We start from the raw sequence: 15,110 nt of genomic DNA, 5'->3' as shown, positions 1-15,110 counted from the left end.
AATATTTCTCCCCACAAGAACTCTAACTAGGCAAGCCTGGCAGCTCAAAAAATGAAAGCCAAAACTAGGCAGTCAGTTTAAAGTGACTTGTCTGAGGACATTTACTTTGTTGCTTTCAGCAGTTTAAAAAAAATAAAAAGTAAATTACATGGATTTCATCTAAGTTTCTCTTTCTAAAAAAAAATCCATAATTTTTGTCAGAAGAAATAGAAACATTTTGAACAAACTCTGGCTGAAAAATGAGGTGTACTTTGCTCTCGTCAAAATTCAATATCCATGTATTTTCTCAGTACTTTGGCCAAAATTTCCCTCTTTCTACACATTGCTACAAATGCACTGTATTCCATGTGTCTACTGCCTTGTACTGCAAGGGAGGCTGAGGTCTAATAATGCAGTATGTAGAAGAGGATTTGAATGGGATTTGCTTATTCCAGTTGAAGACATCCATTCCTCTGCCATGAAGATGACTTTGGGGCAATCTATGAGGGAGAGTGGGAGTGAGAATTGAATGGACACATGCCAATGGGGGCGTGGCCTTTCTGGTTACCCCTAGACTGAGCTGAGCAACCTGGAGCACATTCCCAACAGCAGAAACCCACTCACACCTGCCTCCAGACCCCATATGGCCCCACAGTGGGGATGTCAGTACCTTTCAAGGAAGATCCAGGCCATCCTGTTTATCCAAGTTAGCCAAGTAGTAGCACTGTGAGGGTAGATGGATAAAGATGATGGCCCACCCATACCACAAGGATGCTCAGACACGATGCAGGGTGTCTGAGAGCAATCCAAGAGGTCAGTGGTAGAAACAGGCAGCAAATATTGATTAAAGCCTGCTGGTACTTTGTCTTGCTTACCTCAGTGTAGGCAGCATCAGTCGTGATTAGAGAAGGAGGATGGCAGGTGAAGAGAGACAAGGCAATGGAAGGGACCCAAAGAGCCTGTATGTCAGGAAGATGATATTTATGGGAGCAGAGAGGCAGCAAAAAATTGCTAGCAAAAGCCAATTCCACTAAGTTCATCAAACACTTTTTATCAGGATAGTCTCTCAACTTGTGACTAAGTATATACCCCAACATGTTGGTAGAGGCAGGTGTCTCTCCAAGTGGAGCAGGAATGTGACCAGAAATATCTTCAAGGGATTGATGCATGTTTTGGTCCTTCTTTTGCAGCCTGTGGAAATAAGGTTGACCCTGTGTATGAAACTCTCCGCTTTGGGACTTCCTTAGCTCAGAAAACCAAAAAAGGCAGCTCTGGAAGTGGGTCTGACTCTCCCAACAGAAACTCAGTAAGTATGTCACTTCTTTCTTCCACTCATTTACAGGAGCTTGTATCAGAGTTCACAAAACTTGTATTTCAAACTGTAGAAAAAAAAAATCTTACTTCCAGCTTCCAAAAATGAGACCAGAAAACACATTCTTTTTGTAAACTTGGGTTTTAAGTATCTTTTAGATGACTCTTGAGAAAAAGAGAAAAATACAAATTAAGTTAATAATCTTCTTTTATTGGGTTGGAAAAGGAAATTATATTCTTGTGATTTTGCATATCTGTATAAAAGTGAAACAGAGATATTTAACTGTCATGCTGCCTCTTGGTGGTGGTGGGTACTTACCTTTCATGCAAGTGATAGCAATGGGTTGGAGTCCTCAGAGCCTAGATTTAACAGTACGAACTCCACACTACAAGCACAGCCAAAATTAAGCCACTGCTAAATGCAGCAGGGCAATGGACTGGCACCTTGACCCCTGCCCAGTGTAGACTCAGGAGGGAGGCATCACAGAGTTGGGCTCCTCCCTCCAAAACCCAAATACAGGAGGATGTGCTCAGCTTGTTGCATCCATACAGGGAGATTTTCATCTTCATGTTAACCCTTGTCTTTCACTCTCTCGTATCATAACAGTCACTTCTTCAGGACTATGACAGAAGAGCTGGAGAAGGAGGACAAGGGAAATGGTAGTTCCCTTACCCCTGCATTTGCTTAATCCAAACCTAGTTCAACAATAACACCAATTTATTCCTTACAGAAATGGTTATTTCAACAGTATTGGGACCCATGAGATCAGGAGCCCATGCATGGTATTGAAAGAAAATTTCGTACTCTCTCACCTCTCATAAACAGGCACTTAAGCCTGTGCTTGGAGCTTCATTTTTTTCCCAAGAAATCCTCCCCACTCACCCCACTCCTACCCCCCACCCCACCCCCCCCAAAAAAAAAAAAAAAATCACACCTGAATACACTGGAGGCTAATGCTAATTGTCGTGTCTAAAAATCAGACCCATTAATATTATCTGACAATCTCTCCTGAGCTCACCTCAGAATAAAAATCACCAGGCACAGAGATATGATAAGACTTGGTCTCCAGACCTGAGAGCAAATGCTTACATGTTTATTTTAAAGTTGTGCTAAAATCTGTTTATGTTTGATACAACATTTCCCTGGCACTTAAATATACACTCACTCACACGGCTGAACTGTAACCTTCAGGTGGTAGAGGTGGCCTCTAAACAGACATTCATTTATGTCAGATGAGAAAGAAGACAGGAAAATTTAAACAAGAACTAAGTGAAATCTGCAAGGGAGTTATTAAAGGAAATGTCCTCTATCCACCCTTATTTGTGTCTCAAAAGGAATTTGGTAATTTCCATTCTTTTTTAAAACCCAGATTGACTCTACCACCTGTCACATTGTGATTACAGTTCTTTCTTTCAATTATTTAATTTACTTTGAAACAGAAGTTCCACAAATGTAATTATTGCTTTCTAAATCAATAAAGCATTATGTTGAATTATGAATGACAACTCAAGTGTAGAAATCACAAACGCTGTGTCAGTTTGCCCTAAGGATCTGATCATAACTAGGTGGGGTGTGGGTGTAGAATGAGGAACGCAAGTTCATTACGGGAATTTCTCCAGGGTATTGAGGCTGAAAGAGAATATAACGTGTCAGCATACAGAAGACAGAAAACATTAGAGTCTGAATAAACAGACACGTGAAACCATAACTTCCGCCAGTGCAAGCCTGTGGATCGATGCAAGGATAAAAACCAGGGGCAGACAAACCCTGATCCAAATGATGGGGCCATGGAGCTTTACAATTGTGATGTGTGACCCAGGAGCAGGCACTGACCAGTGACCAGAGCAGGGACATGACACAGAGCCTTCAGAGCCCAGGTAAAAATGCACCAGACTATATGAGCTAGGAGCACATGTGCAGTTAATAATGCATAGGGACTAAGATTTTTCCCCAGTAGGAAAAAGAAATGAGCTTCTGTGCTGCTCTGCTTCTCTCAAAGCAGAAGGAGCAATGCAGCTGTGAGGCTCACAGCAGCACTGGGGCTTTGTGGCTGGGCTGTGCCCCAGCCCCAGGAGCCGGTGAGTTCTTCAAGGTTCTGACATGTGACAAAACCAGGGTCACCAGGGATGTGGTGACACCTGGGATCCTACTGTACCTTGCAGGTTGTGTCCAGGCTGTCAAAGGGCATATCTGCTCCTGCTGAAGGTAGTTAAAAGCAAATGCGACTAGCCTAGGAGCTGTGCCCTGCCTCTATATCCATGAAGCTTCCAGGATTGCAGTTTATGTCTCTGCATAGAGTAGCAAAACCCCTCTTGCTATGAACTAGCCAAGATATTTTTAACATGACTGAGCTGCGTAGACACACCCACTGTGATTTTTCAGCCCAGATTCTGCATTGCCCGTAAAAAAAGTGGCCATATGCTCCAGATTTACTACCTACTGCTTCCTTCAAAAATGTGCTTCTGCAACCCACATTTATGCAGAAAGTCACTTGAGGTGATGTAAATGTGATTCCCGATTTTGTTAGTTTTTTGTGGATCAGCTCCTCTCAAAAGCAGCTTTGTATCTCTATAATTTCTGTTAGACCATTATCATATAGCTCTTGACTGAAAAATCATTAAAGGTAACTGAGGTTACGTCAGGAGGTTTTGGATGAGGTGTATACTGAAGAGACAGTCACTGCACGTCCCATATACAGGAGTGTCCAATAAAACATGAAGCTAATCAGCAATTACAAAGCTAGTCTATGAAGTCTGAGGAACATGGTATAGTAATGAGCTGAAAAATAGCTGGGTCTTACCATTTCAACAAAGCCAGTCTTTCCCTTCCCCACCCAGCAAGTAGAAATCCCTAGACATGCTCTACACTGACTCTGTGTTAGCATTGCTATTGCAGTGTCTTCTTCTCCAGGGATGACCCATTTGGGCAAGATGCAAGACAAACATGAAATGCTGCGAAAGGCTGAGTCTAAAACCAAAGCATAACAGAGGAGTAAAGTAGAATGCTCTTAAAACAGCAAGGGAAGCAAGATAATCGCAAGATACCTGTGGCATAAGTCTACCTTTAACCTCTTTGTCATTAGTATCCTTGGATGGAGAAATATCTAGAAAAGTACTAGATAGGGGAAATCAAATTGTCAAAGTACTTTCTAAAAAACACCTTTGTTGTCAACATTAGTAAAAGGAAAAATACATATACAAATCTCTAAAGCAATTCAGATTTTGCGCTCCCTGAACAAAGGCAGTGAATGTTCATCATCTGGCTTTTCTTTCTGTAATGCAGGCAAAGGTCTGCAAAGCAATGGACAGAGCTATGTGTACAGCATAATTCTAGAGCATCATGGAATAATTAAATCCTTCCATGTGTTTTAAAATCCTGTTAACACAAAATAAATAAAGCTTAGGAGCACATATGGATTTACAGTTTTTCAGATTAGATAGGACACCTGACTCAAGTTAAATATTTGGGGGTTTTATGGTTATAAAAGACATTTTACCCAAAAGAAGTCACATGTGGAGAGTTCAGAAACTGATGCTCCATAAGGTCAGATTCATACAGAGCTGTTTGGAGTAGCTCCTGGTTCCTGTCGGGCTGTACATCAAGAAGCCAACTACCCAACGAAGGAATCCAGTGCCTTATGCAAAGTGCACTTCTGAGGCTGGGGATTATTTCACCCCACGTTTTCCTACACCATAGAACAAGGGGTCCCTAATCATGATTGACATTAATATGGTACAAATAAGAATTCATTGTATTTATAATAAGAACATTTGAGTTTCATTTTTCCTTAACCATACCAGACAGATGACTATTTAAAAAGAAAACGAGGGTAGATAAAGACTGACTTCACCAATCCCATCACACTTATTTCACAGCATGTTAACAGAATTAAAACCACCCTTACATTACAGTTATTTTACTGAATTAATTATTCAGGGTTAATAAATTAATAGTCAACAGTTTCAATTAATGTCCAGTCTCCTTAGTAGACAGATATTTAGTATACCTGCAAGATCTAAAAATTCCCCCAAGCCCCTTCTATTTTATACAGAAAACCACATTGTTTACCTTAATCCTTTTGTTCCTTAACTTTCACTTCACTTCATACTGCAGAAATCTTTTGTACTTCAGACTGGAAACTTGCTCTGGAGTTCTTTCTGGGCTTTCACTGCTCCTTGTGAAGTAGGTATTTGTTGTGCATCACCAGATACAATGTTTTCTGCAATCCCATTAGGCTGACTTGCTCTGCTCTGATAGCACCCAAGTATTGCATTCCCCAAAGGGTCTGTGTGGTCTTATTTCACCTCATCGCTTGCTTGTTTCTGGCTTATCCCACCTCATTTGCTTTTCTGTCCCCGCAGACAGCTGACCTGGCAGAAGTTCCTGAGGAAGGCGATAGCTCTGCAGGCACCCTTGGCACAAGCAGGAAACGCAGCAACAGTGGTGAGTGCTGCTAGACCAGGATAGCATCTTTGGATGTATAGGCCTGTGTACAACCTACTTCAGATTTTTTTTCATGGCATGTCCATGTTTTAGCAGCATTCTGGTTTTCAGAGTGGGAGGTGAGGGGGGCATGCAGTTGGTGCAAGAATTTAGGCAATTCTTTTTGCCATTCAGATGAAATTCAACCCACCAGTTTTCTTAATTTGTTGTGTCCAGACTCGACACTGGACAAGGTTCACGCCTATTCCCTAACTCCTACGCTTCACGAACATGACTGTAGACTAATCAATCACTTAACATGCTTCAGTTCCACATCGGCAGAGTGGAACAGAAATACGTCTTTTCCCTTCCATATGTTTGACTTGTCTACATGTCTCTATATGCCATAATCTCTTTGGGACGGGAAATGAATCATATAATACCCATATGTCTGTAAAATATCCAACACAATAAATCCTGATTGTAATTGCAGCTTCTCAGTACAACTATAGTATGTGCCCATCTAATAGCCCAATTAGATGTACCCATCTAATCTTAATAGCCCAATTCTGCTTGCAGTACAACAGTAATGTCTTTACAGCATTGGTATTTTGAGATTGGGATTTTGAGACCAACATACCAATCGAGAGCTTAGTAATGAAATCTCAACCACTGAAGGATGATGTTTGTGACCCTGTCCTTGAACTCAGTCATGGTAAGGGAATTAATAAGTACAAAGAGTTTTGGAGAACTAAGCAAAACTTCAGGCCTAACCATCAGAGCAACTTCTCTAACAGCACCTGAAGGGTGCTTTGCTGAATCTCACATGAGATGTACACCACAAAAATAAGTCACAGAGAGCATAGTTTTCTTCTGTTAGACCCAGAATGCTCATTACATGCTGCTAGCAATTCATGTAGGTGAAATGCCAGCTTCAGCTGTCCATTCTCATTTTATGCTACCTCTTTATTCCTTTCCTCCCCTCCTGGACCCATCACTTCTCACTGTGTTCAGTCATTTCCTCCCTCTCATTTTGTGAACATCCCATCTATGTTATCTGCTTTCTCCTGACAATTTATTTAGGTTTTCTGCCTTGCAAATGTGAGTTGACCTGACCTGGTTAAAGATAAAGAATTCAGTCAACTTCACATTGTTTAATCCTGCCAGCCTGAGATTAATTTGGCCTTGTTTGAGTTTTCACATAAATTTTTATTTCATTTTCAATCAGTAGTTTCATTTCTGAAACTCAAAGAAACTTTTTTCTCTGAGATCTGCATTCACTGAATGCACTGAGAGGCATTCAAGGAACTTACTCAAAGAGATTAGTTTAAAAACTCAATATATGTCAAACCTCCAAACAACTTCCATAGCACATTAACGATTCCTTTGATCAGCACTGGCTTTTTTACAATCCATCCTTCAGAGGCTCAGGGTATAAATTATGCATCAGTCACTCCAAAAATTTCCCCTTGGTAGATTTTTAATAAACTGTCCGCACTGTTTGCACAAGCTATGGAAACGGTAAAATCCTTTTCATACTCCCTCCCCACCTGCTGGGTCAGCTCCACTGCTCACAAGGCTGTAAAATTAGTAACTTGGCTTTATTTTCTGTCACCAAGCAGAAATTGCTTCAAACATGCTGCTGAAATACTTCCGCTTTGTCTGGTGAATGACTTTCTGTGAGTCCAAAATGCTCCTTGTTACCCAATTCATTATTCACCAGAACTTCTATTTGCCTCCCTAACTTTTCCTCTGGACATAAAAACCAAATCATAGCAATTTGAGTAGGACACTAATGTTGCCAGATTGTAATGGCAGCATTTTACATCCCTTTATACTGATGTCAGATATACATATACCCCTATACTAGAAGAGAGAGGAAATTAGTTTTATTTTTAAGGTTTTTCCCTCTGGTACTCAGGACAGTTTGGAGGGTCAGGGTCCCTCTACAACAGAACTTGGTGAGGAGCACGGTGAGGCCCCCAGGTCAGCTGCAGTCAGACCACCTGGACACAACTTGGGATGTTTTAAGGCTAAACGCTGCAGGTATCAGCTCAGATGCTGTCTTCACATTCACACATCGGACTTTATGACTATTATATTGTCTTACATTTTATCAGAGAACATGTGCTTTTGTGTGCTCATGGATGCGTATCACTTCGTACCAAATCTTTCTCATGCAGTCTGTGGCTGCCATTTTAGCTATCATTCCTCTGTTACAAGAACACTACATTTTTTCAATTTCTAAGTACAACTTTCTACTGTCAAGGAACCTTATTATTCCACTCAATACTTCTTCAAGGACTCTTTGTTTAGTTGTTATTTACAGTGTAGAATAGCCACAGAAATATGTGTTAATGGAACAAAGGATGAGCAAGTGAAAGAGCAGAGGAGGAAAGAAATTCAGCAGTTAGGTGTTCTGTGGCACCTTCTTTCCCCAAAACACATGTAACTATCACGGAGAAACAAAGAGAAAATGCAGTCAGACAGCCTGCTGCTTATTACCATTTTGGAGATTTCCAAATTGTTAGAGACTACAAAATCCAGCTTCTGCTCAAAACACCTGCAGAGGTAAATAGTGGGAGAAGATGCTGATGGTTCTAGCTGGTCAAAAAATCCAGCTACTAAAATCATATTCAGAACTTCATTCAGAAGCAAGAAACACCAGGCAATTCTTAACATGTGAAAGGGGAATTCAGTCAATGTAATTAAGCTGCTGTGGTTTTTCTAGGGACATAACTGAGGACAGGCATCAGTCAGCTCATGAAACAATTACAATAGAAGGTAACTGATTAGATATCAGGTATGTTAGGTCAAAATCTACAAGAAGGGCTTAAAGGTGGATCCAGGAAATTATAGGCCCATCAGTCTTACTTCAGTCCCTGGGGAAGTTGTGGAACAAATGCTCCTGGGGGCTGCCACAAGCCAAATGAAAACGTGATTGGGAAAAGGCTGCACAGATTCACCAAGGGCAAATTACACTTGACAAACCTGATTGACTTCTATGACAAAGTAACCTGCTTAGTTGATGTGAGGCAAGTGGTGAACATTGTCTACCTGGATTTTGCCAAGACTTTCAGTATGGCTTCCCATAGCCTCCTCCTAGAGAAACCGATGCATTACAGTCTAGAGAATTGGTCTGTGCAGTGGTGGGGAGCTGGCTGACAGGCCACACCCAGAGGGTGGTGGTAAATAACTCCTTCTCAAACTGGCAACCTGTCACAAGTGGGGTCCCCCAGGGATCAGTATTGGGCCCAATGCTGTTTACTGTCTTCCTAAGTGATCTGCATGATGGGATCAAGTGTACCCTGATGAAGCTTGCTGATGATACCAAACTGAGTGGGGAAGTAGATACTTTGGAAGGGAGAGCCACCCTGCAGGAAGACCTGGAAAGGCTGGAAGAGTAGGCTAACAAGAACCTTATGAAGTTCAACAAGGACAAGTCAAAGGTCTTGCACCTGGACAAACATAAACAGGAGTGCAGCACAGACTGGAATCTACGGATCTACCCAGCTGGGAGGCAGCTCTGTGGAAAGGGGTGTGGGAGTCCTGCTGGACAACAAGCTCAATATGAGCAAACAGTGTGCTGCTGCAGCAAAGATAGCCAACAGGATGCTGGGATGCATCAACAAGGGCATCATCTGCAGATGTAAAGAAGTCATTATCCCTCTCTACTCAGTGCTTGTCAGGCCACACCTGGAATACTGTGTCCCGTATTGGTCCCCACTATATAAGAAAGATGTGGACAGGCTGGAAAGGGTCCAGAGAAGGGTCGCAAAGATGATCAAAGGACTGGGAAACCTGCCTTATGAGGAAAGGGTGAGACAACTGGATTTGTTCAGCCTTGAGAAAAGAAGGCTTAGGGGAGGCCTTTTCACCATTTTACAGTATTTAAAGGGTGTCTACGAAGAAGATGAAGACTCCCTTTTACAAGGAGTCACACAGAAAAGATGAAGGGTAATGGGTACAAGTTACTCCTGGGGAGATTCTGACTGGACACAAGAGGAAAATTTTTCACAGTGAAAACAATCAGCATCTAGAGTAATCTCCCCAGGGAAGTGGTGGATTCCCCAACATTGGACACTTTCAAGATTAAGCTGGACAGGGTGTTGGGCCATCTTGTCTAGACTGTGCCTTTGCCAAGAAAGGTTGGATCAGCTGATCCTTGAGGTCCCTTCCAACCTGGCATTCTACGATTCTGTGATTCTACAATTAGGTGTTGTGACCATTGTCTTATTCTGAGAGTTTCTGATTTAGTAACTTTGAAGCAAATTTTCACACATACAGGTCTTAGATAACCCACCCCAATTTGAAATAAATTCAGGCATCTTCTATAAAATCAGAGAGAGGCAGCATATCCAATGCTCCCCAGACAGGTACCTCTGGAGAGGGACACCAAAGAAGGCTATCAAACATTCGAAGATAGAGGGTCAAAGATGGGGAATAAGGGATTTTGCATAAAAACTTCCCACAATATTGCTTATATACAGTCATCAGGTTTTGCAGGTGCTTTAAAAGAGAAATACTGTTCAGCTTAAGCATGAAAATGCAACATTCAATGTGAGAAAAAGGCTGCTGGACTTTAAATAGTAATGTAATTAGGGGACCTAGGTTCTATTCCCAGTGCTGTACTTGTGTATATTCATCTGATCAAAATGGTTTATTTCGTTTCATTGTAAATTCTTCAGGACAGATACTGTTTTGTGCAATGTGCCAGTGGTATACGTGGTTTGGTTGGGGGTGTAGAAGGGTTCAGAGGAGAGCATAAGGGATCAAAGAAAGTAAGGGGGAAAGGCAAGAGATTAACAAACTAAAAGTGATCCTGTTGAGGTGAAGAGTCTTAAACTACTCTTAAAATGTCATGTGTTTGCTTTATTTCAGTGTTTACATACTCCGAAAACGGCACGGAACACTTTGGAGAGGAACCAAAAAGTATACATTCCCCGGTATGGGCATAAATTTTGTGAGAATGCAATGGGAATATGAAGTCATATAAAATTCTTGTTTTTATGGATAGCTGAGGACCATGAATAGGTCTGCTGGGGCACTATTCTGAGAAGCATTGATATCTGACCGTCATGTTGTTACACCACTTCTGGGCCATGGGCCACAGTTGGAAGCAATATACAAGATTGTATGGCTCTTTGGTTTACCCATTATGGTCCCTTTTATGGTCTTCTGTGTATTATAAATTGATATTGTGAACACAAAAGATCCAGTGGGGAGGCCATGTCATTACAATAGAACTGCAGTAACATAAAAATCACAGATTTGATTTGAAAAAAATATTTGGGGTTTGGTTTACATGCTTTTTTCCCTCCAGATTACCAGTAGAGAAAGGGAGGAGGGGGAGTAGCCATTCTTCTCTGTTGGAAGCCCAATGCAAGCAGCTTTCTGTTTAAGAAAGTGATTTTCCCACCCTGTTTTTTGGACCTGTGGACTGTACAACTCTAGCTCCATCCATAATGAGGACTATATAGTAGACACCTCATATAAAGTCAGTAATACACTACTGGGCTCATAAGAATCATACATTAACAGAGAGCAAAAGGCAGACTCATTTTTAAGATCTCACCCAAAAGACCAACTTGTACAGATTTCTGCCTGTGTTCTTTAGAAGCCTGGAATTTGGTCTTGGGCTTCAAAAGATCTTATTTCTAAATGAAGATAGTTACTGCCTTAGTGGGCCATAGTGCTCCAAGGTGTGAAAACCATGAGAAGATTCCAGCTCATTTCTTGGAAGATCAAGCGGTGTTTCCTTGGTCTCTAACAAAGTGAACCAAATTCCTGCACAGGACAGATATTTATATTTTCTCTTTCTCTTTTTTTCTTAAAGGGACCATTTTATAAAAGCACGTTACAAATGAACACCTATGTTGCCTTGTACAAATTTGTACCACAAGAAAACGAAGACTTGGAGATGAGGTAAAGCCCCAAAATATTTATCAGTTGATTTGACCCATGCAAACTGAGGCTCATATGGCTGTATATGACATCAGGGAAGGGAGGGGTTTTTTTATAGGGGTATCCACTTGTAGATACAAAGATATTCTCATAGATAAAAAGCTGTTGACCAACATTTTGGCAAGGACACAATAGTAAAAACTTTCAAAAACACTTACGTCACTTTAGGAGCAAAATGGCTTTCATCTAGAAAATACTTAGTTTTTAGTTGCTTTTTCAACCTGAAGTTTTCAACTACAAATTCCTCACCAGCTCTCATGTTAATGCTGAACATTTTACCAATCCTGTTTGATTTTCCCTCACATTCAGGTTATGTCTGGGAAAAGAGAACAAAGTCCAGCTGTTGGATGACAGTGTTCTCACATGAGAAAGATGCATTCTGATCTTTGCAAAAATAACCTTGTTAATTGTATTCTTTTTTAACATTATCTTCCTCAGTTCTGCATCAGTTGCTAGTACTGCAAGGTCTAATCCAAGCCTACTGAAGTAAAAGGGCATCTTTTCATTTGGTGCAATTAGTTTGACTCATGCTATTCACATTTTGCATTGTCTTGCTAGAGCTCTTGTCATGAAATGTGTCAGCTCTCTTCAAGGCATCCCCTACATCAAAATAATCATGCACATGCCACAGAATTTTGGGAATTGCCAGAGAAATGCCCCTATTGTCAGCCTCTCCTTTACTGAAAGCCTTTTTCCTGTTCCCAGCTGTGCCTTCTTATCACTCTGGAACTAATGGGTAGGATGTAAGGCAGAAATTACAAGCTTCCCCATCATTCTGCTTTGCTGGCATTTCCTGATCATTATTTTAGGAATGTCAGCTCTTCAGGAAATAACCACAGCATATGGTGACCTTTAGTACAACTTGCCAGCTATTCTGCTGAGGGATTCCACTTCGCATTCTGCTCCTTTAGGGGGGTGTATTCCACCTTGTGCATTTGTTCCATGAAAAGGAACTCCTCTCAGACAAGCCTGCACTGGACTACCATCCTCATTAAGACATAGCAATCCAGAAAACACATCATTCTCCAAAATTCTCCAGCCACTCATATTAAGGGAAAAGCAACCTGTGGTCTGCAACCTGGACTGTCATGACTAACAGGCTTTTTCCAGAGACACCAGCCAGGTTTTAGACTAGTGTTACTCAGCTACAGCAGTGTTGTTTGTCCCATGGCCATAAATTCATTAATACATGGGTTAAGACTGCTTCATAAGGGATGCCAAATAGTTAGTAATGTTTTCTGGTCATTGCAGAGCCTGTCAAGATTCAGCTCAGTTGCATGAATTTTCATTTAACATAGTTGAGTTGCTGGAGGTGAGTTCAGCATAACAATGTTGTCAAGACTGACAAGCACTGTCCTGGGAACCCAAGTCAGGGACCAGCCAGACACTGATCAGCCATAACATAATGAAGGCAAGTAGCTGAGCTGAGAAGAAAAGGTAGGGGAGATTTCTGAAGATCTCAGCTCACCTGTGAGGGGATGCGATGGGTGGCAGATTACTGCAGGGGAGAGGTGCCAGCCCTGATTTCAGCAGTAATTAGCACTTGCCACAACCTTGATTTCTTCCTCAACAACAGATGCAGCCAGTCAGGTTTTCCAAAGCTCTGGTGTAAGTAAAGTAGGATATTCCAGTAATATGCTTATTCTAAGAGATGGCTTTATTTTACAATAGGTGGAAAGTCCTGGAGACAGGCAGCCCCAGGTTTCAGGCGCTGCAATGAATAGAATAGAATAGAATAGAATAGAATAGAATAGAATAGAATAGAATAGAATAGAATAGAATAGAATAGAATAGAATAGAATAGAATAGAATAGAATAGAATAGAATAGAATAGAATAGAATAGAATAGAATAGAATAGTTGGAGGAGACCTACAATGATCATCAGTGGTTTCCTGGCCACTTCAGGGTTAATGAGCACCTATCTTGCCACCTACTCAAATCTAGAGCACTGATGTAGGGCAGACAACTTATACAGGGTTGTGATTTACAGAAGAAAAAGATGAGACCTGAGAGTAATTTCAAACAGTAGTAAACACCAAGCAAGTTGCCCCTTTTCAGGGATTAGCAGCCTAAATCTAGAAAGCAAGACTAGCATAGGTCCAGCTGGGACTTCTATTTTTAATCCTTTTTTTAAGATTAAAATCTATGTTAGCCCTGTGCTAAAAAAATATCAGAAAGCAAAATCTGCAGATCTTGCATCTAAAAATCTCAGTGCTCAGACCACTGATATGGAGAGGTTTTAGGTTCAGTTGCCATCTTTCTCTGACAGCAAAATAAATTCATATTTTCTGTGTTATTTTTCTAACATCCACGCTGAAGGGTATTTGGAGGATGGGGCTTTATAAATCCTTCTTGTTGAAAGAATTCTTCCTTGCAGTGTAAGGGCTCCAATGGTGTTACAATCTATTCACTTTGAAGTGGCAAGATGGGCTCCCTCAAACCTCTTTAAGTGTTTTATATTAAACATTAACTGGAATAAGGGACTCAGAAGTCCTTTCCCATGGAAGAAATCTTTTAGCACTAGGATACCAAGTTGTCCTTTCTCTTTAGCTTCCTTTCTCACCTCAGCAACATTTAATTGTTCCAAACACATTGGAACAGATTCCTGAAGAGGGTTTGAAGAAAATCCTACCCTGGTGCCCTATTGAAAGCACCTTTCTGTGAAAGCTGGAAAAGTGGTTCAAATCACAGTGTTGGAAGGCTAAATGCCTGTTTCTCCAGTTGTCAGCAGCGATGATAACCACTGGACAAGTGGGCCAAAAAGGCCCAGCACCACCCCCACCTCCAGCTGCATCCTAGACAGGTCATAACTTCTATGCATGCTCTGACAGAGCCCATTAAATTGGACCCATTATCCATCACATGCTCCAGACGCATTTGCAAGCTCTTGTGCTGATACCTCAACAATACCATAAGCCTAACAGGGAAGTCAAGGGAAGAGGTCAACTTTTAATTTTATTAAGATCAAAGCAGACAGAACTTTCTGAGATTAATCCATTTGGAAATGGGCTGCCACTTACTTCCTACAATGCAGCGCTATTGTAATTACATAATAACGTTGATGAAGTGCCACCAATGGGGGGAAGGAGGTCAAACAACTGTTCAACTTCCTGCACAATATCAGCTCAGCACATTTTGCTATTAGCATTCCTAGCCAAATCATTCTCCTAGCTCTGCTTTGGAACTAGTCAGCTGGATGCTGATACTTAGCAATTACAACCCTGCACCACACATTATAAAGGTAAATATGTCCCATTCAAATCAAAAATACATTCCTGGGCAGAATTATATCCCTGCTGACTAATTGCCTTTGTCAGTTAAATAGAACTATTTTCCTGCTGCCTTCCTTCTGCAATCACAGCTTGAAAACACAGATGATAAAGTGGTGTATCCCAACAATGTGAAATGTCGTGAAGTAATAAGACAATGCCT

General features: G+C 41.2%; 1 protein-coding gene across 1 annotated transcript in view; it reads left to right on the top strand.

Annotated features, from left to right (window-relative positions):
• Positions 1-15,110, top strand: part of STAC (SH3 and cysteine rich domain) — a 75,434-nt gene that overhangs the window by 47,853 nt on the left and 12,471 nt on the right. Inside the window, exons 5-8 of the mRNA XM_064443970.1 lie at positions 1,170-1,285; positions 5,653-5,734; positions 10,595-10,659; positions 11,550-11,638. Of these exons, the coding sequence (XP_064300040.1) occupies positions 1,170-1,285; positions 5,653-5,734; positions 10,595-10,659; positions 11,550-11,638 (352 nt within the window). The remainder of the gene's footprint in view (positions 1-1,169; positions 1,286-5,652; positions 5,735-10,594; positions 10,660-11,549; positions 11,639-15,110) is intronic.

This window comes from Phalacrocorax carbo, chromosome 2, assembly GCF_963921805.1.
Source record: "Phalacrocorax carbo chromosome 2, bPhaCar2.1, whole genome shotgun sequence".
NCBI lineage: Eukaryota > Metazoa > Chordata > Aves > Suliformes > Phalacrocoracidae > Phalacrocorax > Phalacrocorax carbo.
This window is presented reverse-complemented; position numbering and strand designations above follow the sequence as displayed.